Genomic DNA, 24,483 nt, shown 5'->3' with positions numbered 1-24,483 from the left:
ACACATAAAAGAGGACATGGCACATGATTTCACTTATATGACAGTGAAGATGAGAGAAACACATCTATGGTGATAGAAGTCAGCCGTGGTTACCTTTGGGAGGTACTGATTGGGAGGGGGGCACAAAGGAGTCTCTAGGGTACATTGATCTGGGTGGTGGTGTGCACGTATGTGACACCACAGAGCTTTATATTTTAGGCAACCTCACTTGACTATTGTAAATTATGCCATAAATGAATAATACAAGCTCATTCTTTATGTTTCTTCTCATCGTGGATCACCCTAGGCCACTCTGTTCAGTTCTCAAGCTGTGTCCATACTCTGTGTTTACGAATACTCACAAATGTGAAATAATACCAGTAATTGGTAGCATGATGTCCAGCATATAACAGGTACTCACAAAATGCAAATTCATATCGTGCTCCTGTGCATATCATCTTCTGGAGATACAGAAGAGGTGGTGTCCAGAGTGGATCTTGGCTCTCTCCTCACCTCCAATCCATGGAGAATGATGCTGGACCCTGGGAGAAGAGGGTTCAGGTATTGGTGGAAGACTAGTAAAAAATAATATCCCCAATTCCCAGGAACAGAACACAGCCCAGCCGAAACCCCAAATCATAATTAAAAGATGCCCTGCAACTCTCTTGGCAGCATAAATTTTGAAGATGAAAGTAAATGATTAAAATAATTAAACACTTCAAGCTGACAAGCTGGAGCAGAATCTTGCCAGCGGACGTTTGTCAGTAATTAGCTAATTAATCCTGGCGCAGATTATAAGCCATAACAAACCAGTCAGGCTGAACAGAGCCGGCTGCTCAGAATTAGACTTTTAAAAAAGAGAAGAACCGGTGGGGGGAGGAGAGGGCAGATAAGAAGGAAGGAGGAAAAAATAAGAGAAAGACATGGTGTTTGTGGCCACTTGGCTTTCCCCTAGCAGATGGTGTGGGCCCAGCCTGTCAGGGGCTTCCTGGAGAGTTCTGGGTCTGTGTCTAAGCCAGAGACCCAGCGTGTGTTTGGACTTCAAGCAAAATGGATACTAGGGAGGAGGGGGCGTGCTCTGGCCGGAAAGAACAGTGGGAAGGAGTCCGGGTAGGAGGTGTTGTCCACGTCAGGTGGGTACGGCATTAATCCATTTGTTACTCCGTTCAGCAAGGGACTCGCACGGTGACAAGGGTTCCATTTCTGTGGAAAGGAATGATAAGATCCAAGCAGTGGATTAGGGCCCAGCCAAGCAGTCTGGGATCAGGGTGGGCTGCAGGCTAGTGCTGTCCGACACAAATATGATACAAGCCACAAATGTCATTAAATACAGTAAAAAGAAACAGATGGAATTAATAATATATTTTATTTAACCCAGTAGTATATTTAAAAGCATATAATTCAGCATATAATTCATTTCAGCATACAATTCGTATAAAAACATTTTTTTCCCACGAGATGTTTTACAGTCTTAATTTTTTTCTAAGTCCTTAAATTCTGATATGTGCTCTACACTTACAGCTCATCTCAATTCAGACTAGCCACACTCAAGTGCTCAACAGCCACACATGGCTTAGTGGCTCCCATTTTGAATGACAAGCTCTAGACGGAAAAGAAGACGGAATTGGGATCTTCAGCCTGGGGACGGTCTGTTGCAGGGTGGAGGCAGACCAGAGTGACCTGACCTCCTCACTGTCTTTTCTCTTCTTGGCCATTCTCCCACCTAGCCGCCCCTGCTCATTTCTAGCCGAATGAGTCCCTGCTTCAAGGGTCTCCAAGATGAAGGGTCTGGAAAGGACCGGGGAGAATGAAGAGGGACCAGATTTCTCCCCAGTGCATACAAATGGGGTAGATAGTGCTGCCGCTGCACACAGATTTGTCCTGGACAGTCTGGGAACAGGAGTGCGAGCGCACACGTGTGTGTGTGTGTGTGTGCGCGCGCACCTGTGTGTTTCCACACTCCAGGACAGACGTTCCGACCCCGAGACAGCTCCCTGCAGCTGCAGTCCTCAGTCAAAGCTCAGTTTCCTTCATCATAATCAACACCAGTCAGGGGACTCAAGATGGCACATTTCACTGCAGTGGAACATTCTGTAAAGACTCAGATGGACTCTGTCTCTTGGAAAAGAATCAGGATCTCTTTTTTTTCCACTTTGTCAATTGTGATAAAATGCGTGTAACACAAAATTTACCGTTTTAACCACTTCAAGTGTACAATTCAGTGGTGTTGAGCACACGCACGTTGTCGTGCAACCATTACTACTGCCCATCCCCATCACTTCTTCATCTTGCAAAACTGAAACTCTGTATTCATTAAACAATAACTCCTTACTCCCCCTGCCCCCGCAGCTCCTGCCAACCATCTTTCCACTTTCTGTCTCTGAATCTGACTAATCTAGGCACTTCATGTAAGTGGAATCAGACAGTATCTATCTTTCTATGGCCGGCTTACTTCCCTTAGCGTCATGTCTTCAAGATTCATCCATGTGGTAGCATGTCAGAATTTCCTTTCTTTTAAGCCTGAATACTATTCACGTATATACCATATTTTTTCTGATCACATTTTAGCTATTGTGAGCAATGCTGATAATCACGATCTTTTTGAGATTGAGATCAATGCTTCTGGCCAGAGACCAGTCCCTTTTCCACCACCACCCTGGCTTAAGCTTTCTGTGGATATGAACTGAAGATCTCTGAATCCACATCAAAGGTCTGGTAATAGGGAAGGAGTGAAAGGACACAGCCTCTGGACCAGTGGCACAGACTTGTTGGTGCAGCCATTGCCCCTGCCCCCTCTGCCTGGAGGAGACATCTGGAGAGAGGAGAGGATACAAGAGGGAGAAGGTAGACCTGGAGGGCCATGGCCATAGCTTAGAGTGCAGGGACACAGAAGCTACTTTAACTCCTAAACTCACTACCAAAGAAACAAAACACTCCTTCCCTTGCCCTCAACCTTGTCCTTGTTTAGCCACGCTTGTGTTTCTTGACTGTAGGAAGGAGGAAATCTCTTTTGTTATACACTGAAAGAGCCACATTTTACTATGCATCTTGGCCAGTAGCTCTGTGCCCACAGTGGAATAAAGTAGTGTTGCTTAGGGCCAAGGGAGGTGCACAGAGGATCCTGTGGTGGCTCAGGGCCCAGGGCTCAGGGCCATCCTGTTAGCTGGGTTGATCAGGGAAGGCCCCAAGGAGGAGATAAGCTTGAGCTTTACCTTGGAGATGAGGAGGAATCAGAGAGTAGAGAGAAGGAAGGAGGGAACTTGGGTAGGGGAATTTAACATTGACTTTCTCATTCACAGGGCTCTTTAGAGCTTACAGAGTATGTTCACATGTGTAACCTCATTTCATCCTCATTGGGCTGTGGGATCCCAGAGGTACTGTCTCATTTGAGAGGCAATATAGCATGGTAATTAAGAGTGCAGGCTTTGGATTTCTGGTTAAGTGTGGCAGATGGAATACAGGCATTTATATCTGCTCCCTCACTAAAATAAAAGTAAAGGAATATAAAAGAGGCAATGGTGGACCACAGATGTCAACACATTTTTGGAAGATTAGCAAGTGGATGGAAGAGTTGGCAGAGCTGGGATAACTGCATACCAGGTGCTACAACAAAAAATGCCAAAGAGGAGTCATCCAGTTGGAGACCCAGGGCCAGGGAAAGAACAGCTATTGGAGGCAAGAGTTACAGCAGAAGGTGGGAGTGAGGCATGGGGCTAAGAACAAGGGAATGGGAACAAGGGAACATAAGAAACAGACCCCTTCCTTATTATGCAGAGATAACCGACTACACTTTCCATAACCTGGCAGGGACTGGAGGTTTTATTCTGTTTAAAAAGAGAACCAGAAAGGCTCCAGCCTAGGAACACTCAGCACTGGGGAAATCAGAGAAGAAATGTCCTAATGAAAAGAGGAACATTAAGTGAGAATCTGAAGAGTGAGACTCTAGGGCTCAAGAGACATGGCTTCTAGAATGCTTGTGGTCAGGTGCATACCTGCTCAGGTGGAGACTGGTGGGTTCTTCACTGGAGAAACTGAGAAGAGAAAAGATCTTTAGATATTGAAAGATGGAGAAGAGAGGCTCATAGAAATAATAGAAGAAATTTCTCAGAGCTAAAAGACATGAATTGGGGGGCACCTGGCTGGCTCAGTCAGTTGTGTCTGCTTTTGGCTCAGGTCATGATCCCAGCGTCCTGGGATCGAGTCCCGCATTGGACTCCCTGCTCAGTGGGGTGTCTCTTTCTCTCTTTCCCTCCGCCCCCCCTGCTCGTGCTCTCTCTCTCTCAAATAAATAAAATCTTTTTAAAAAATAAACAAAAGACATTAATTTTCAGAGTGAAAAGGCTTATCAAAGATGTGACAAATATAATAAATTAAAATAGGCCCCTATCAAGTCTCATTAGTGTGACCTTTTAGATGGGCAAGGACACAGATAAAATCTTTAAAGTTTCCATACAGAAAGGACAGTATACACACAAAGGATAACAATGGAAGCAGGCATGGCAATGGACCTCTCAGTAGCCATTTTGGAACAATGCCTTCAAAATTCCGAAGAATTCCTATACCAGCCAAGCTATAAATCACCTGTGAGAGTAGAACAAAGAATTTTCTGAAATTCAAGGTCTCAAAAAATTTTACTTCTCATATATTCTTTCTCAGGAAGCTACTAACGGATGTCCATCAAAAAGAAGGACTAACCAAGAAAAAAAAAAAGATGTGGTATCTGGGAAAGAAGATTCAGCCCAGAAAAATTATAAAGGAGATTTCCCTGACCAACTGTGACCCAGAGAATCAGTACACATTGGGCAGGTAAATGGAAGGCTCCAGTAGGGATACCTTAAGGAAAAATAAAAGTGGAATTAATTAATTATCTGACATGTTTTGCTATGTGGAAATTAGCATTTAGAAGGTTTTTACATTCTGTCGGAGAGTTTGGGAAGAATTCATGATAAGCAAGTACAAAACTAAGAAAATGGGAGAAAGGAAATAAAACAAGGCTGTTAACACAAGGGAAGATTTTTAAAAAACTGTACAGGAAAGGTAATGCAGTAATGAACCATGTGTGCATCAGTAAGGCAAACCCTGAATATTGATGTAACCAAAAATTGTGATATAATTATATTAGAAGGATGCAAGACGGAGAGGTGTAGGGGTGGAGTGCTGTAAGATTAAATTATTTTTCCTAATAGATTAAAAACTAGTGTAAAAGCATATTATTTAGATATTGAGAGGCAAATACTGGTAGACACAACTCAAATGATTTTAAGTGATTGCTTTGGGGAGTGAGACTAGGGGGTGGGGTGTAAACTTGTTTTTTGTGATCATATTTGTAGTACTAGCTACAAAAACCATGTACACGTATCGATTTGCTTTTTTAAAAAATGTGGGGGCGCCTGGGTGGCTCAGTCACTTAAGCATCTGACTCTGGGTTTTGGCCCAGATCATGGTCTCAGGGTCATGAGATTAAGCCCCATGTGGGGCTCCACACTCAGTGCAGAGTCTGCTTGAGATTCTCTCCCTGTGCTCCTCCCTCTGTTCACACATGCTCTCTCTCACTCTCATTCTCTCTAAAATAAGTAAACAAAATCTCAAAAAAAAAAAAAAAAGAAATATATGTGGTGTCTGAGTGGCTCAGTTGGTCTTAACCAACCCTTGGTTTCAGCTCAGGTCATGATCTCAGGGTTGTGAGATTGAGCCCAGAGTTGGGCTCTGTGCTGGGCATGGAGCCTGCTTGAGATTCTCTCTTTCTCTCCCTCCATGCCCACCATACAATCTCTCTCTCTCCTTCAAATAAATGTACACTGGAATATCATTCTGCCTTAATAAGGAGGAACATTCTGGCATATGCTACAACATGGATAAACCTTGAGGACATTATGCTAGGTGAAATAAGCCAGTTACGGACACCTGGGTGGCTTAGTCAGTTAAGTGTCTGACTCTTGATCTCAGCTCAGGTTTTGACCTCAGGGTCTTGCGTTCAAACCCCACATTGGGCTCCACACTGCACATGGTGCCTACTTAAAAAAAATAAGCCAGTTACAAAAAAGACTGTATGGTTCCATTTATATGAAGTACCTAGATTATTCAAATTCAGAGACAAAAAGTAAAATGGTGGTTGGCAGGGGCTGGGGGATAGGGGGAATGTTTAGTGGGTAAGGAGCTTCAGTGGTGCAAGATGAAAAGAGTTCTAGAGATGGTTGGTGGTCATGTGAATGTGAACGTACTTAATACCACTGAACTGCACCTTTATAATGGTTAAAATGGTAAATTTTATGTTATGTGCATTTTACCATAATTAAGAATTTTTAATTAAAAAAGAAAAGAATACAGCCTACAATTCAGATTTCCAGAAGATTAAATTAGAATGTAAGGATTAAATGTAAACTCCAAGAGGGCAGGGAGTTTTGTCTGTCTGCTTACTGCTCCAGCCCTGGAGCCTAGTACAGTAGTCACTCAGTAAACAAATATATTTGACTGCTGAACAACACAGGTTTGGACTATACAGGTTCACTTATGTGGATTTTTTGGATATAATACGGTATTTTTTAAAAAAGATTTTATTTATTTATTTGACAGAGAGAGAGACAGCCAGAGAGAGAGGGAACACAAGCAGGGGCAGTGGGAGAGGAAGAAGCAGGCTCACAGTGGAGGAGCCCGATGTGGGGCTCAATCCCATAACGCTGGGATCACGCCCTGAGCCGAAGGCAGACGCCCAACTACTGAGCCACCCAGACGCTCTGATATAATACAGTATTGTAATTGTATTTTCTCTTCTTTATGCTTTTCTTGATAGTTTCTTTTCTTCAGATTACTTTTTTGTAAGAATACAGTATATAATACATAGAACATACGAAATAGGTGTTAATTGCCTGTTCATGCTATCAGTAAGGCTTCCGGTCAACAGTAGACTATCAGTAGTTAAGTTTTTGGGGGAGTCAAAAGTTATGTGTGAATTTTCGACTGTGCAGGAGGTCAGCATCCTTAATGCCCTGTTGTTCAGGGGTTAACTGTATGGTGACCACTCAATAAATGCTATCTATTATTATCCTTTGTGTTTGTTTTCAGGGCATATCCCTTCATGCTGAAGCAATAGCATTGCTTCTCACACACATGTACATACATGCACACAGATATGCAGGTAGGCCTCAGGGCATATTCCTTCAACAAGCACTTGCTGTATGCATTAAGAATAACTCCACAAGGTAAGCATTATTGCCCTATATTTCAGATGAAGAAAATGGGCCATGTAGCCCATAAATGGGATAATTCTCATTTCCAGTCTTGGCCTTCAGACTCCAAATCTGGTGTTTTTTCCTCAGCAGCCACAGCTGAAGAGTTGTAGAAGCACATTGCTGAGAAATCACCTAGATTTTAATGGGAATGACAAACGTGCCCATTTGGCTAGAAAAAAGGAGTCTTCATGCAGGGAAGGAGTGGGTGATGACTGGAGATGTAAATGTTTGTCAGATGGTGGTGGACGGCCTTGAGTGTCAAGTGAAGGGGTCTGGAAATTGTTCAAAAGCAATGTAGATCCAGTGAGAGTCCCAGATGAAAGAGACCTTTGAGGAAGCATCATTTGGCAGCAGTAGGCAGTGTGTACTAGAATGGAGGACCAGGGCATAAAGGCCTCTTAGGAGGCTGCCATAATGAAATGATGTCCCAAATTGGCACAGTGGAGGTAGTGGCAGGAATAATGAAAAATCAGTGAGGGGCACCTGGGTGGCTCAGTCAGTTAAGCATCTGCCTTTGGCTCGGGTCATATTCTAGTTATGATCTCAGGGTCCTGGGGTCAGGGTCCATGTCAGGCTCCCTGCTCAGTGGGGAATCTACTTCTCCCTCTCCCTCTGCCCCTCCCTCCCTCTTTCTTTCAAATAGATAAATAAAAATCCTTTTTAAAAAAAGAAAAAAAGGAAAAATCAATGAAATTTATAAATCTCTAGTCAGACCAATCAGAAAAATGGAAAGAAGATACAAATTGCCAATATCAATATCAGGAGCCAGAAAGGGTTTATTGCTACAGGTCCTACAAAAATTAGAAGGTCAATAAGGGGATACTATGAACAACCAATAAATTGGATAAAAACACAATTTCCTCAAATTACTCAAGAGGAATTGGCAACTTGAATAGCTATATGTCTGTTAAAGAAAATACATCATACTTTAAGGTAAGGGGGGGGTGTGCCTATAATTTCCCACTGCTCATTGCAACAAGTCTGGGCATTCAGTGCCTCCATCGACCCCACCTCACTCATCCAGCTCAGCCAAAGACTAGCTTAGGCTAGTTTAAAGTAGATTTCCATTTCTTGTAATCAGAAGAATCTCAACTAGTCCAGAATCTTAAACACTGCACTTCCAGTATAACAAACGCCTGTGGCATCTGTCCATGGTGCTGACCCTGTGCCCCTATTCACTGCTTCGGCAGGGAATCAGGGCGACCGAACTCATCCTCAACACCAGGCACCCCAAACCCTGTTGCTTCTATCCATGGTTCTGACCGCAATCCTATCGCTTACCACTGTAGCCTGGGGGTTAATATAAATTTATAACTCTAAGACACACTCTCCAAATTTGAGGATTCAAGAAGATGCTCCCCGCTGGCTGTCACATCAGAGAATTTCAATGGTCCCACAGTGGCCAACTAAGTAAAGGGGGGAGGCCAAGCTCTTGTAAAAGAAGACCAGCCACCAGTATATAAATCCACACCCCTGGGGGAAGTTCAAGGCAGGAAATCAAGGCTGCTACCAAGTGGACAGAGCTCCTGCCTTAGAGAGACAGGAAAGAAAACTAGTGAAGGAAGCCTGCCATATGGACTAGGTACAGTTTAGGGTAATAGGAGAGGCCACAGCCTGACAGGCACAAGAATGCTCAGGGCACCCCTAGATACCACATAACAAGCTTAGGCTAGAACCTTTAAGTCCAGATGAACCTTGTGGGGTCTGATGAATCTGAGCCTATCTGGTCCCGTTGCTGGAATTTGACAATTCACTCCCCCAAGGGCAACTCAATACTATGGGCTGAGCTTCCTTGGAGGCAGAACTTCTCCAGGTCATAGCAAACACTGAGGTTCTTGCTGTCACTTGCACATGACACTCAAGTGATGAAAAGAGAGCTAGAACAGGGATTAACTACAGAAGGCTTCCCAGAGTGGGTGTCTCTTGAGGAGAATGGAGAATCAATTCCAACTAACTACTATGTGCCAGGGACTGCGAAGTACTTTTATATACACTTCCTTATTTAATCCAAACAATCCAGTGAGAAAAGTTATTTTTAAGTCCATACTGTATTATTCAGGGTTCTCCAGAGAAACAGAACCAATAGGATATATTTAGACATATATATATATATGGAGATTTATTATAGGAATTGGCTCACATGGTTATGGAGGCTGAAAAGTCCCACGATATGCCATCTACAAGCTGGAGAACCAAAAAAGGAGGTGGTATAATTCAGTCTGAGTCCGAAGCCCTGAGAACCAGTAGCTCTGATGTCTGTAGGCATGGAAGATGGATATCTCAGCTCAATAAGAGAAAAAGAGAACTGGCCCTTCCTCAGCCCTTTTATTGTATTTGAGCCCACCGACAGATTCGATGGTACCTGCCGACATTGGTGAGAATGGACCTTCTTCACTCAGCCTACAGATTCAAATCCTAATCTCTTCCAGAAACACCTTTACAGACACACTAAGAAATAACATTTTACCAGCTATCTGGGCATCTCTTAGCCCAGTTGAGTTGACATGTAAAATTAACCATCACACATACACATGGAGAACTGGGGCACGGAGGGGCAAATGACTTGCCCAAGGTCACATTGTGAATATGTGTTACAATCGTTGCTTTTTCTATAGCATGTTATAAACTCCAAGCTAAACCCTGTACCCACTCACTCACACTGACCCCTCCAAGCAAGCAGTACCTTTTGAAAAGGCCATCTGTCCTTCTGTCAGCTGTATCTAACATGGCTGAACAAGGTGGGTACCAGCCGTGCCCTCCTCTGAGCACGAATTAGGCCTGGGAGTTGGAGAAGGATTGGAGACTTCAGGTGGCAGGGAGGGGGAGGAAACCTCTGCGGAGAGAGGAAGATGGTGGGGATGGAGGTGGGAGAGGACTGGCTCCCTGCTGCTCCCGGAATGATTCTCACCTGCCAATCGATGGCTAGAAACTCACGCAAGTGCTAATCAGCTCCATTGACACACACAGGCTGGGGCTACAATCCATTTTCACATGGGATGGCAGATCGATTCCTCATTCTCTACAGTCCTCAACCAGCCTCATCAGGCCATTTGTCCTTGAGGGGCCGAGAAGCTGGTTAACTCTGCACCTCTGGCCTCCTGAAAGCTTTAGTCTTCTGTATATTCTCCCCAGATTACCATCTCACTCCCCAAACCATTGCCAGGCAGAGCAATGCAGTGGAATTCTGGGCTGGAGGTCCAACAGGCCTAGGTTCCAGTCTCAGATCAACTCTGTGTGACCTTGGACAAGTCACTTCACCTCTTCTAACCTCAATTTTCTCTATTATGTAATGGAGACAAAAATTTCAGCTCTGCGGGATCCCTGTGAATATCCAGTGAAAGTAAAGTTGGGAAACACTGCAAAATGTGGCTAATACAAAGCACGGACTGCTGCTTCTAGAAGAGTAGGTTCTTTCTCCAAACCTGGCCATCCACCTTCACTTCAAGCCCTGTCCTTGGGGACTGACAATTTTGGGAGGGAGTTCTGTTAACGTAGGCCTAGGAGAGGTTTTCTCCTCTCTCAGGTTATGTTAAATAGCCAGAAACAGTTCTTGGAGCCCTTATTCTCCTGACATGATCAAACCTTCTGGTGGGGGTGGGGGTGGCTCTGGGTTCTGAGTTTAGAAACAGTGGAAACCAGGCAGACAGGAGTTGGACTCAGCTAAGCCACTAGCGAAAAGGGTGTTTCTAGGGCTGTAGGTGAATTTCCGGGTTTATCTTCTACATTCAAATATTAAATCCCATTGATGTTGACAAATATTTTGTCTGTAATCATCTGTTTTATTTAATTTCAGGAAAGGGGACCATGTTCTAGAGATGTCCTTCACATTCTTCCCATGAATATCCTCTTCCAGAAAGAGGATCCCTCCATATCCCTCAATTCTATCCACTGGTCACACAGATTAGATGGGAATAGGAAAGGAACATTTGCCTACTCCCTGGGCTAATCACATTCTTTCTAACTTCACATGTCTTGGGAGACAGCCATTGTAGTGTATGTGGAAACAGAGGAAGCCAGTTCCCCAAGAGAAGAATGGAGCAGATATGAAGAACAACATAGAGGCAAGAAATTTTGAGGCCCTATGAGAGAACAATGTAGGGAGTTGCTGTCTGATGATTTTCTAGTTTTGTAGCATATTGACTATACTTCAGTGAGGTTCCCCTGTGTCCTACCAGTATAAACAACCTTTTCTTAATCTGGCTTGGGTGCATTTCTGTTTCTTGCTGACAAATAGCCTTCTACCTAGAACAGACCTCATGTTAAACTGCTGCTTTAACTTTTTTTTTAACCACCTAGTGTAAATATTGACATTCTTATGGGACATTCTAGTGGGACAACTACCAAACGCAGAAGCTGTTTGGTCATGCAGTGGCTTTTTCAAAGTGCTTCCAAATTAGCATCTGCTCGTATGTAAAAATGGAAATAATAGCAGTATTATTAATTATTAATTAAAACATTTAAAAATATTAATCAAACAAATTAAACATGTAAGACCTAATATATCCTAAGAGCTGTTATTCACTCTTATCATATTATTATCTCACTTAATTCTTACATCATCCCTATGAGGCAGACACTATTATTATCTCTGTCTTACAGATTAGAAAATTGAGGCACAGAGAAGTTAAGTAATCTGCTCAAGGTTATACGGTTGGTAAGTGGTAGAGGTGGGATTTGAACCTAGTCTGCTTGCTGCCATGATCCATGCACTTAATCATTACATCATACTGACTCTCGGTACAAATGAGTAACATCCTAGGTTAGGGATGACTCTGCACCAATTGCTCTGGTCTCATCTGGGCCCATTTCCCCAAATGAGAACCAGGAAGCTGAGCAGATCTAACTAGTCACCAAGAACGAACAGCCCCATCAGCCACCTCTTGAGCTAGGACAGTGCACAGAACTGGGGCCCAGGGCAATGGGAAGGAGCCTTGGCTACTGTCTGTTCCACCCTGGCCTTTGCACACACTTCTGAACTGCCCAACACCTGCCAGCCCACCAAGCCCTCCACGGAGATTCCTGGTGAGAGATGCTAATCCACTCACATCGAAAGCTACTTGGCAAATGTCTCGGAGGGCTGCCCAGCCCAGGGCCTGCAACTCCTGACTGTGCTCTTGGTTGTTCCTCTTCTAGACCATTCACAGCCGGAAGTTTTCTCACATCCCTGGTCTCCTTATCACCCTCTGTCCTGACTGCGTGATTGTCTACCGGATGGTGCTAACAGCCTCCTCATTGGTCTGCTGACCCCAAGTCTCTCTCCTTCCAATTCCCCCTCCTCACAATTCCTACAGCAATTCTTCTAAAACATGTGCCTGGCTATATTATGCTCTTGCTTTAGCAGCAATGGCTCCCTTGGGGAAACCATTAGGGGAAACTGAGTAAAGGATATCCTGAAACTCTTAGCATTACTTTGCAACTTTTCTGTAAATCTAAAATTATTCCAAAACAAAAAGTTTATTTAAAAAAGTCATGGCTTGGGGTGCCTGGGTGGCTCAGTCGGTTAAGTGTCTGGCTCTTGATTTCGGCTCAGGTCATGATCTCAGAGTTGTGAGATAGTGCCCCATAGTGGGCTCCGCACTAGGCGTGGACCCAGTTTGAGATTCTCTCTCTCCTTCCCTCTCTACCCCTCCCTCCGCTCTCTCCCTCTCTAGAAAAAAATAAGATAAAATAAATAAGTAAGTAAGTAAGTCATGGCTCACCACACCCCTAACCCTGATATTCAAGATCCCCTGGCAAACCCCTGCCCCCATGGCCTTACCACCATTTCTTAAGGACGACATTCTGTTGGAAACCTCAATACCATTACATTGTCTAGGATGTTCTTCCTCACACCCTTAAATTTCCACCCTGTCAGCCTGATGAATTCCTAGCCAATTGTATTTATTTACCAAACACTTGTGTAATGCTATGTGCTACTTATGCTTATATTCTAAGCATTTTACAAATATTAACTCATATAATCTTTACAACAACCCCATAAGGGAGGTACTATTATGAACCCATTTTATAGGGGCACCTGGGTGGCTCAGTCAGTTAAGCACGTGCCTTCGGCTCAGGTCATGATCCCAGGGTCCTGGGATTGAGCCCTGCATCGGTCTCCCTGATGAGCAGGGAATCTGCTTCTCTCTCTCTCATGGATAAATCAAATCTTTTTAAAAGTGAACCCATTTGACAGATGGGGAAACTGAGACACAAAGAAGTTATGTAACATGCCCCAAACCACATGGAGTTGGTGTTCAAACCCAGGCATTCTGGATCCAGACTCCATGCTCTTAACCATGCTCTTAAATGTGCTGCCTTTTCAGCTCTTAGATTTCAGCTCAAATATCACCTCTGAATCCTTCCTTGCCTTCTTTCTAACAAAGTTACTCTTTTCCCCACTCTTAGATCCTACAGCTCTTTAAATGTTCATTGATGCATTCACTCATTAACTCAATACTCTTTGAAACGTATTTATTGAGCATTCACTATGGTCTAATATTCTTCTAGACACTGGAAATATATCCATATACTCCTATATTGGAATTCTTTTTTATCTCTCTTGCTCCCTGTGGACTTCTCAAAGATGCTAATCTTGGTAACTCCTTTAGCATCTTGCACGGTACCTGGCATGCAGTTTGTCCTCAGTAAATGTGTTTTGCAGGAATAAATTAATAGTTATCAAGAATGGTGATGACAGTAATGATAATGTCAAGCATTCAGATAAATCTGGTGTGCAACTGCGACAGTGTGGGCCAGGGGCCAGGTACATTGTCACAATTGAGCCCCAGGCCAGGAGGCTCCTGGGGAGATGACAAGTACCTTCTGCATGTAGACCAAGCCGTTGTTGTCATTACGATTATTTCTGCCATTAGTGTTGGTGTTATGCTACAGCGTGGCAGGTGCCAGCAGCAAACTGGCCTGCCATACTTCCTCATGGCAGGAGAAGCATCAGGGAAGCAAAGCCTCTTAGGCAATATGCAACAAGGAGGACCGGGCTCAGGATGGGCTTTCAGCCCAGAGTTTCAGCAATCCAAACATCATTTCTGCGTGGCTGGTGTCAGGGCACATTTGCATCTTTCTTCTGTCTCTATAGTCCCAAGCTCTAGATCCACTAGGAAGGAGGGATATCGAAGACGGGTGCTCTGGAGCAGAAACCACCAGATTAAAGGGCCCTAAGCAAGAAGGCTCATCAACTTTCATTGCATCATGAATGGGTGATGGGGGTAATTAGGGGTGGGCTACACATGGAGGTTGGTTTGGGGTGAGAATGGGAGCAAGGGGCAGGTAAGGCAAGGCTTAACATAGTCCTAATTCCTTTATAGTTCCAAGTCCTGGGGAGAGGCTCACTGGGCTTCCTGGTTCGGCAAAATCTCCTTGGGGGCCAGAAATTTGAGGGCACAAATAACGTTTGTGCAGAACCTTCACAAGTCCTCTATGACTTTTCTTAAAGGATCTCAGAATTACTGTATTGATTATTTCAGACTTCTTGGGCCACTGGGATTCTCTAAACACCATTAGACCCATTCCCCTGCCTCTGGGCAAGAGTTTGAAACAATTATAGGTGGTAAATAACAATTGTTTACCAGTGATGTGCATGGTGCCACCAGATTCACACAGTGTAAGTCGGCAGCAGGTCTCTGATCACGGACCACTGTAATTCCACGGGGGCTGCGTCAGCTTCTGTGAGACCTACAGGAAGAGTTGTGTTTGGGGCCACAGGCAGATGTGACCATCCTGGTCCCTGGAGGTAATGAGAGGGGCAAGAATGTGTCATTTGTCTGACAGCCTCTCTGGGATGCTGGGGTCTGCTGCTGAAAACATCAGCCAGCTCTGGTGTTTGTGGTTTAGGCCAATCACACCCTGGGGATGATAGGGGGAAACTGGGCCATTTTCCAGGGAGAAGTTCTCTTTTCCAGGTGGAGAAACTAAGGCCTGGAGCACAAGATCCAGTCACAGAGTTTGTTCAATCTCTAGGTCCCTGATTTTCAGTTTAGCCTCTTCCCCGGGACTGGCTTCATTGCAAAGCCTTCTGACTGAAAGCCAAACTTCTTTGCTCCCAGGTCAGTAGTGGGGAAGCAAGAGAGAAAACTTGAAATTTGAGAAGGTTCTGATCTGTCCTGGCTCTTTTCTTCTAAGGCTGTCCTTCTATCAGCTCAGGGTACCTTGGGCCAGGAAGGATATTGCCTTCCGGGGTATTTGTTCCAAATCTGCACAGTTCATGCATTTGTATTTTAACCTTTCTCTGGTTAAACACACCCTCATCTATCCCTGGCCTTCTCCCCTGCCCTGCCTCTCTCGTTGAGGCTCTGATGGGCTGCCTTCCCTCCTTCTACTCTTTGCTTTGGTACTTGTGTTCCATCTGGCCTGACTCCCCTCTGGCCCAACCTCTTCTGTCATGAACTTCTGGTGCAGCGCTGGTATACCCACCTCCCACGGTGGTGATGGCTCTGATGGACAGTTCTTACTGGGTACTGCTTCGCCCTTTGCATAACTGCTGGACTACTCTGGGCTTGAACAGCTGCTTTTGAAAATGGTGAATAAATAATAATAATATCATTTACGACATGCATACTGCATACTAGGCTCCGGGCTAAGCGCTTTGTTTGATCTCATTTCATCCTCACAACAACTTCATGAGGTAAGTACTATTATGTTCATTGCCCGTGTTATAGAAAATGAAACAGACTAAAAAAGGTTGAGCATCTTGGTCGAGGTCTCCTAGCTTGTGAGTGGTAGAGCCAGGATTCAAACTCAGGCTTGTTTTGTTTCAAAATACATGCTTTTCTTTTTTCTTTCTTTTTCTTTCTTTTAAGTAGGTTCCAGTGTGAAGCCCAATGTAGGGCTTAAACTCACAACCCTGAGATCAAGACCTGAGCCGAGATCACGAGTCAGACACTTAACCAACTGAGCTACCCAGGTGCCCCCAAAGTATAAGCTGTTAAACACCATGTTGTGCTGCCTATCCAAGTTGGAGGAACTGAGTTTTCTGGAACATGACAAACAACATTGGTAAGCAGAGAGACTGCTTTATAGACATTTAAGAAATGTATGTCTGGAAGAAATCTTCCTGACACAATGCAGAAAGTGCTAGATAGAAATGGGATGGGGAAAGATGAACATTCAGACTAAAGTGAGGGTAGGTACCATGAAGGCCAAAGATATGATATAGAAAGGTCCTTTGTAGAAAAGGAGGAGGCTGGTAATACAAACACAAAAATACCTACAAAGAGGGTTTAGAGATGCTGCTTATGACTTCAGGTGTCTAATCACCAACAGAATATGGATGATAAAAAAGCGAACTTAAGGGGCGCCTGGGTGGCACAGCGGTTAAGCGCCTGCCTTCGGCTCAGGGCGTGATCCCGGCGTTATGGGATCGAGCCCCACATCAGGCTCCTCCGCTATGAGCCTGCTTCTTCCTCCCCCACTCCCCCTGCTTGTGTTCCCTCTCTCGCTGGCTGTCTCTCTCTCTGTCGAATAAATAAATAAAATCTTTAAAAAAACAAAAAAACAAAAAAACAAAAACAAAAACAACAACAACAAAAAAGCAAACTTAAAATATTTACCCAGGCAGGGGTGGACAGCCTCAGAGGTATATCAAGCCTGAGTAGAATGGGACACCTGACTTGAATATAGAAGAGGGTGTTTTAAACTGAGGGCCTCAGAGGGGAGGGGGGTGGGGGAATGGGATAGACCGGTGATGGGTAGTAAGGAGGGCACGTATTGCGTGGTGCACTGGGTGTTATACGCAACTAATGAATCATCGAACTTTACATCGGAAACCGGGGATGTACTGTATGGTGACTAACATAATATAATAAAAAAACATTAAAAAAAAAGAAGAGGGTGTTTTATACAAAGGGGTCTAAGAAGACCAAAGCCTTGGGAGTATCAGGGCCTGTCCCAGAGGGGCAGCAAGCATATGTCAGATGCAATCAAGAAGTCAAAGGTGGCACTGAGAGATGAAGCCAAGGACAACTGATGAATGTCAGTGGTTGCCATCATGACTGGCCTATGAGGCAAAGGTAGGAACAAAGGTGAAGCTGTCATCACTGAGGATTCTGTCAGAATGTACCAAGTGAATGGGTACAACTGGCAGAAGTAAATGAAACAGGGGACCCAGAAGCTTGAGTCAGGGAATGGTCATTCACTTAACCATGATTCTGCAGATGGTGCCTTGCCAGCATGAGACTGCTTCCTGTCAAGTGTGGACTGTTCTAAAAGTGTAATGCTAAGCAAAATAAGTCAGTCAGAGAAAGATAAATACCATATGATTTCACTCATATGTGGAATTTTTAAAAAAGATTTTATTTATTTATTTGACAGAGATAGAGACAGCGAGAGAGGGAACACAAGCAGGGGGAGTGGGAGAGGAAGAAGCAGGCTTCCCACTGAGCAGGGAGCCTGATGCGGGGCTTGACTCCAGGACCCTGGGATCATGGCCTGAGCTGAAGGCAGACGCTTAACTGACTGAGCCACCCAGGCGCCCCTCATATGCGGAATTTAAGAAACAAAACAAATGAGCAAAGGAAAGAAAAAAAAAAAGAGAGAGAGAGAGAGAGAAACCAAGAAACAGACTTTTAATTATAGGGAACAAACTGATGGTTACCAGAGGGGAGGTGGGTGGGGTGATGGGGGAAATAGAAGATGGGGATTGAGGAGTGCACTTGTCATGATGAGTACTGGGTGATGTATGGAATTGTTGAATCACTATATTGTACATCTGAAACTAATATAACCCTGTGTGTTAACTATACTGGAATTTAACAAAAAGTGAAGAAAAGAATGTTTTAAAGAAGTGCTGACTTGCATCTGGCAATGGAAGAAACACCTTTTTCAAAATAAACCCACTTAATGGAAGAAGTGTGGTGTAAACCAGATGATAACAAGATATTCACTCATAATGGGTGTGGATTTTACAACACTCACATGTAAGATGTGGCCTATTTTTCTACATTAGATACATACTACTTAAGCCCTCACTCACTCTGGTTAACAAGAAATTCTATTTCAGAAATGATTTGGGGGGTTCTACGTCTCCCTAAGGTTACATAAAAATTCTGACCAACGTACTCTGGCTTGGATTGGTTTGCCAAGAATTCGTCTGAGACAGTGATTCCTCTTCAAGTGGTTTATTGGGGGAGTCATTTCTGGAGGAAGGCTGAGAGAAGCAGGATGAAACAGGGAATAAAAAGCTGCCAAGGATGTGGTCTCAGTTGATTCTGCAAGAAAGCTCTGGAATATAAAACGGGCTTCAGAATAATTTCCCTATTGAAGCAAAAGAGCCAGTCTTTTATATCCCCGTGTCAATTAGTTACTGCTCGGGTGGAATACAGCCTCCCGCTTGAGGAAACTGACAGTTCTCCCTAACAGAGGGTAGCTTTTATGGGCTGAATATTTATGTCCCCCCAAATTCATACATTGAAGACCTAACCCCCCAAATATGAGATGGGTCATTGGAAAGGTAATCAGGGTTGGATTAGGTCATGAGGGTTTGGACCTCATGATGATGAGTGGCTTATATGAATAAGAAGAGATACAAGATACAGTCCTGGGGAATGTAATATACAGCATGGCAGCTATGGTAAATACCGCCATATTGTATATTTGAAAGTTGCTAAGAGAGTAGATCTTAAAAGTTCTCATTACAAGAAAAAAATTTGTGACTTCTATGTGGTGATGGGTGTTAAATAAACTTATCATGGCAATAATTTCACAGTATATACATACATCAAACCATCGTGTTGTACACCTAAAACTATGCAATGCTGTATGTTAGTTATATCTCAGTTTTAAAAAAGGAAGAAAGGAGGGGCGCCTGCGTGGCACAGCGGTTAAGCGTCTGCCTTCGGCTCAGGGCGTGATCCCGGTGTTATGGGATCGAGCCCCACATCAGGCTCCTCCGCTATGAGCCTGCTTCTTCCTCTCCCACTCCCCCTGCTTGTGTTCCCTCTCTCGCTGGCTGTCTCTATCTCTGTCAAATAAATAAATAAATAAAATCTTAAAAAAAAATAAAAAAAAATAAAAAAGGAAGAAAAGAAAAGCTCTCTCTCTTCTGTCTCTCTCTCAGCGTGCATGCACTGAAGAAAGGCCATGTGAGGACATAGTGAAAAGTCAGCCATCTGGAAGCGTGGAAGAAAGCTTTTACCAGGAACTGGATCTTTCTGGTTTCTTGATCTCGGACTTTCTAGCCCCCAGAACTGTGAGAAAAATAAATTTCTGTTGTTTAAGCCACCCAGTCTGTGCTATTTTGCTGGGGTAGCCCAAGATGACTAATACAGCAGGTGTGAGCTGTCATCAATCAAGGTAGCTGGGGTGTGTGCACACCAATAAAGCCTCTGCTGTCCACCCCTTGTACCAGTCATCTCCAATTGCTTCTCACATTAAATTCACTCCGTCTAGGCATGGCTGCTCCAAGATCCTGACTGGCCACAATGTTTGAGAAAACTTGCAAGAGAAGGGTTAGTGGAATGAACTTTGGCCTCTGTTGTTGCATTTGGTTCAGGAGCTGTAACTGATGTTCCTCGTCTCCTTCTGCTACTACCCATTTTAGATCTCCTTCCCCTTTGGCTTGCCTCGTGAGTTGATCCATACTGTGATTTCTTTTCTCCCCAGCTTTATTGAGATATAATTGACATATAACATGGTGTAAGTTTAAGGTGTACAGTGTGACAATCTGATATATGTCTATACTCTTATTTCTTTTTTAACATATTTTATGATTTTTTTAGAGAGAGAGAGAGAATGCGTGTGCCTATGTACACTAGTGGGTGGGGGAGGGACAGAGAGGGAAAGAGACTCTAGAGCAGACTCCACACCCAACACAGAACCCGAGATGGAGCTCAATCTCAGGACCCTGAGATCACAACCTGAGCTGAAATCAACAGCCGCTTAACCAATGGAGCCACCGAGGCGCCCCCCTCTTATTTCTAAGGAGTAAGGCCTCCTAGTCACCAGACACTTTTTAGGCTATGGTGGCTATAATTGCACATATACAATCCAAGGAAGCATAAGTGTATCAAAAGATGCTCCAGTGGATCACCTGAGTGCCAAAAACATTCCTCTATGCCTTGGTTATGTAGCAGCAGTCCTAGCTCCTCATGGTGATTAGGATTAATTACCTCTGACAGATTGTGCAGTTTACTAGTACTCTCTGGACTTGCTCAGACTTGATCCTAAATGTACCACTTCTATTTTATTTATTTGAGAGAAAGAGAGAGAGAGAGTGAGCATGAGTGGGCAGGGGTGGGGGGAGGAGCAGAAGGAGAAGGGGAGGGAGAAGCAGACTCCCCTGCTGAGCAGGGAGCCCCACACGTACCTCGATCCTGGGATTTCAGGATCATGACCTGAGCCGAAGGCACCCCTATTTTGTACCACTTCTATTTTATGATATATTACTGCTGAGCCCACATGGCCTTATAACCTGGTGGGTTTGACAGAACTCAGCTCATAATGGGAAGTTCAAGCTACATGGTCATTTGATACCCTATGGTCAGACACTCAGTTTCTACCAAGATGGTATGCCCCTGTTCTAGATTTCTAGAGGTCTGTGTTACAACTCTTCCATTGTGGATTACCAGAAGATCCATATGGCATATTCCTTAACCAAACACACCTCAGTAACATGCAATCAGCTGGGTCAAATGGCCCAAGTGGAAGGGAGGCATATATTGTAGCCTGATGCTGTTCCAGGGTCCATTCTTGTTCTTGGCCCACTCAATGCTTCCATATGTCAACAGATGAGACCACCATTTGATACCTAAAACAAAAAATACAAAGCTTACTTATTGCTTACTTAAGTATAGGCTGACCAGGCACAGTTTCTCCAAGAGGAGCAGACTGCTGATCTTAGAGTTTTGGGAAAGCACAGAATTCAGAGATTGGTAGATTTTCAGAAGTATGAACGGGTTGAATTATCTTCAGAAGTGTGGTTATTTGGGTGGACTGTTCATTGGTTGGCATTCAGGAGTATGTTTATTAGAGTGAATCCAACCTTGGCTGATTATTAGAAACAAGGAGTCGTCACTGAGTTGTTGGACTGCAAAAGCATGTTCACTGATGTAATTGACTGATTATAACATTCAATGTTGATTGATTAAAAGGGTTTAGAGGGGCACCTGGGGGCTCAGTTGGTTAAGTGTCAACTCTTGATCTCAGCTCAGGTCTTCATCTCAGGGTCGTGAGTTCAAACCCCATGTTGGGCTCCATGCTGGGTGTGGAGACTGCTTTTTAAAAAAGGGGTTTAAAACCCATTCTGATGATTGTTACCAAGGGTATAGAACTCTTAATTATTGGTTAGACAAGGTTTAAAACATGTTCTTGCTTAATACAATGGCTGCAGAAAACAGTCAATCTTTTCATAAGAATACGAGAACTTTAAAATTCTGTTTTTCCTTTTAGTCTTCAGTCAGTCAAAACTATAGGAGAGGCCAACGAGATTTATCTAGCTATTTACCATGATGGTTGATTTTCCGTGAAGATGAAGCTTCATTTGGGAGGTGCCAATTTTTAGTTTAAGTGTTAATCAGCACGATTTTATTCTGTTTTGTCTTTGAGTCGTATACTGAATATATTGAATCAGGGCAGTGGCTGTGTGGATGCATTTAAGACCACCTCTCCCCCTCATTTTGTTGTTGTTGTTGTTGTTGTTGTAAATAAGGTTTTATTGGATTATAGCCCTGTTTACTCATTTAGGTATTGGCTATGGCTGCTTTTGCACTACAATGGCATCGGTAAGTAGTTGTGACAGATACACTTACAAATTCAAAAATGTTTACTGTCTGGCCCTTTACAGAAAGAGTTGGCCACATCACGCTTTTTCTGGAACCTCCACAGACGCTTTTTCTAATTCTAAGACTTAGTTATTCTAACACTTTACTTTTTTTTAAGATTTTTATTATTATTTGAGAGAAAGCGAGTGAGCAAGAGAGAGTACAAGCAGGGGAGCTGCAGAGGGAGAGGGAGAAGCAGGCTCCTCACTAAGCAGGGCTCCCCACTGAGCAGGGAGCCTGACTTGGGGCTCCATCCCAGGACCCTGGGATCAGGACCTAAGTCTAAGGCAGACGCTTAACTGACTGAGCCACCCAGGTGCCCCTGTTCTAAGACTTTAAATGGAGAACGGATTCTCCCTGATTCTTGGTGAGATAGTACACGTTAGGTCTTGAAAATCTACTTTCTTTTATACTAACAGAGAATCTCTAGTGTGACTTAACTAGAGGGGATTTCCTGCGAGGAAGAGGGAAAATACATCTTAAAGGACCCTTGGGTCTTTTTTGGGAGAAGAGGGTCCATTTTCCAATTCAGAATGCTGCAGCTTTGTGTGAATGAATGAATGAATGAATGAATGAGTGAATATTGGTATGTACAAAGGGAAAAAAAGGTCTGGAAGGATACAGATATCTGGTGGGTAGTTACCTCTGGTGGGAGGAGGAGAGATACGTATATTTCTTCTGCATGATTTATGTACATGATACAACTGTGTACTTCTTGCAATTAAAAAATATACAAAGACACACAAAGAGAAAGGGAGGTGGGAGAGAGACTCAAGAGACTTCTTCCACAGTGGAGTTTAAGAAAAGAATCTTTCTAGGATGATGGATGCATCTATGTTCTTAGTGCTATGGTTGACTTAATGACCTTACTTGCCCCTGGCATCCATCCCATGATAGATGGGCTGCCCCTCACCCCTCAGGCTCCATATTCCTTCACAGGCAGAGAGCTGTTAGAAACATTCTGAAGGGAGTGAGGACTACAGATTTCTGCAAAAGCAAATGAATTGCACAGTTGTGTTGGAAATAGAATTGCAACTGTTTTGCCATTTCTCAGGAAGCTAGTAAGGCTGGCACGAAGACCAAATTGTGAATGTTAGAAACTAATCATGGAATATTTCGGATTTTCCCAGAATGGCTGCAAGATATAAAGAGATGGCCAAGCTTGTTCCTATTTAAAAGAAATGAGAAATCCATGAGCATTGCAAAACATTCAAACAATACAGAGGTGTATAAAATAAAATGTGAGAGTCCTCCCTTCAAGTCTCTTACCAGAAGTAACAATTGCATATAATTTGAAATGGGGACATCTGTAAAGATCTTTTATAATTAGTCTTCATGCTTAGATCTTTAATTCAACCGTATTTTATTTTTGTGAAACATGTAAATAGGGCTCCCGTCAAGTTTATTTTTCTGTAATCTGGCTTTCAAGGGAGTTTCTGGAGATATTTTACCGAGCGAAGGCAAACAGCCATTTAGGAACGTTCGCCCGTCTTTTTGGCACCCACACGCGCTCGGCATCTGATATGTAGTGTGTGGTTTTATCCCCACGCGAGTTTTAAATTCAATTTATAAGTAAAGAAACGGGGCGTTACCTAAGGAAAGTAGCCCGTAGACCAGACTCGCCAGAGAACCGACAGGCCAGAAGGCGAGCGTGCGCCTCAAGGCGCCCGAAGCCTCGCCCACTTTCCAACCTCTCGCGACAAATGTGCGTCATCCGAAAGCGCCGATGGCCCGGGCAGTCGCGCGGCCTGTGTCGCGCGAAATCTTCGCTCGGCGGTGCTGTCTCACCGGTGAGGCCGAGAAGCCGGCGAGTCCCACACTCTGTCCTCTCGGCCTCCCGCCACTATGGAGTACCTCATCGGCATCCAGGGCCCCGATTATGTCCTTGTCGCCTCCGACCAGGTGGCCGCTAGCAGTATTGTCCAGATGAAGGACGGTGAGAGGAAGCAGGGGAGGCCCGGCCGGGCCTGGGTGTAAGGGCAGTCGGAGGGAGTTCGGGATGGCGGGGGTGTTGGGTGAGCACCGGGGAGGTCTGGGAGGTGGAACCCCGCGTGTCCTACTCTGCACTTGCTTATTTTTCGGAACGAGGAGACGGACAGACTAGCTTAGGGCCTTGGCTTTCGCTCCTCCCAGGGCTCCGAGGTCAGTGCTCTGCTCTGGCCTTCGCTAAATGCTTCCTAGGCGGCGAGTTGCCTGTGAGAATTCAGTTTTTAAGTGTTTAAGCGCCTGCTGGGCACCAACCTCCCTAGATTCCCGAATCTTTGAATAAGTTTTCCTGCTGTTGTCGCTACTAATGAGGTAAGTTTGCTAGCGGTGTAAGATGGGATCCTCGGGAGACTGAGACTGTGGGACTAGAAACTTGGCATTTCTCTTCCGCTGCCTGTACCTTTCCCTTTCTCAGCTCTGATCCCCCTTTTCCAGTTTTCCGGGACACTGGCTGCCAAGTTTTCCTTGTATTTAAGTACTTAGTGGAGCTCGCAAATTGGAGCCTTTTGACTTATTTGCTTTGTGACTTTGTACAAGTT

The 24,483-nt window shown here is 44.2% G+C and overlaps 1 protein-coding gene and 1 long non-coding RNA gene across 3 annotated transcripts in view; one reads left to right on the top strand and one right to left on the bottom strand.

Moving 5' to 3' along the window:
* Positions 1 to 23,633, bottom strand: part of LOC113268304 (uncharacterized) — a 58,442-nt gene extending 34,809 nt beyond the window's left edge. Inside the window, exons 1-3 of the long non-coding RNA XR_003321064.3 lie at positions 23,551 to 23,633; positions 20,803 to 20,946; positions 401 to 521 (exon numbers count right to left, since the gene is read on the bottom strand). This is a non-coding gene — a long non-coding RNA (uncharacterized LOC113268304). The remainder of the gene's footprint in view (positions 1 to 400; positions 522 to 20,802; positions 20,947 to 23,550) is intronic.
* Positions 23,634 to 23,687: 54 nt separating this feature from the next.
* PSMB2 (proteasome 20S subunit beta 2) overlaps positions 23,688 to 24,483 on the top strand; it is a 32,644-nt gene continuing 31,848 nt past the window's right edge. For both annotated transcript variants that reach the window (XM_026516692.4, XM_057305393.1), the window contains exon 1: positions 23,688 to 23,894. In XM_026516692.4, the coding sequence (XP_026372477.1) occupies positions 23,804 to 23,894 (91 nt within the window). In that variant the 5' untranslated portion in view covers positions 23,688 to 23,803. The remainder of the gene's footprint in view (positions 23,895 to 24,483) is intronic.

This window comes from Ursus arctos, unplaced genomic scaffold, assembly GCF_023065955.2.
Source record: "Ursus arctos isolate Adak ecotype North America unplaced genomic scaffold, UrsArc2.0 scaffold_32, whole genome shotgun sequence".
In the NCBI taxonomy this organism is placed as follows: domain Eukaryota; kingdom Metazoa; phylum Chordata; class Mammalia; order Carnivora; family Ursidae; genus Ursus; species Ursus arctos.
The sequence above is the reverse complement of the archived record's forward strand: the minus strand, read 5'-3'. Positions and strand labels throughout refer to the sequence as shown.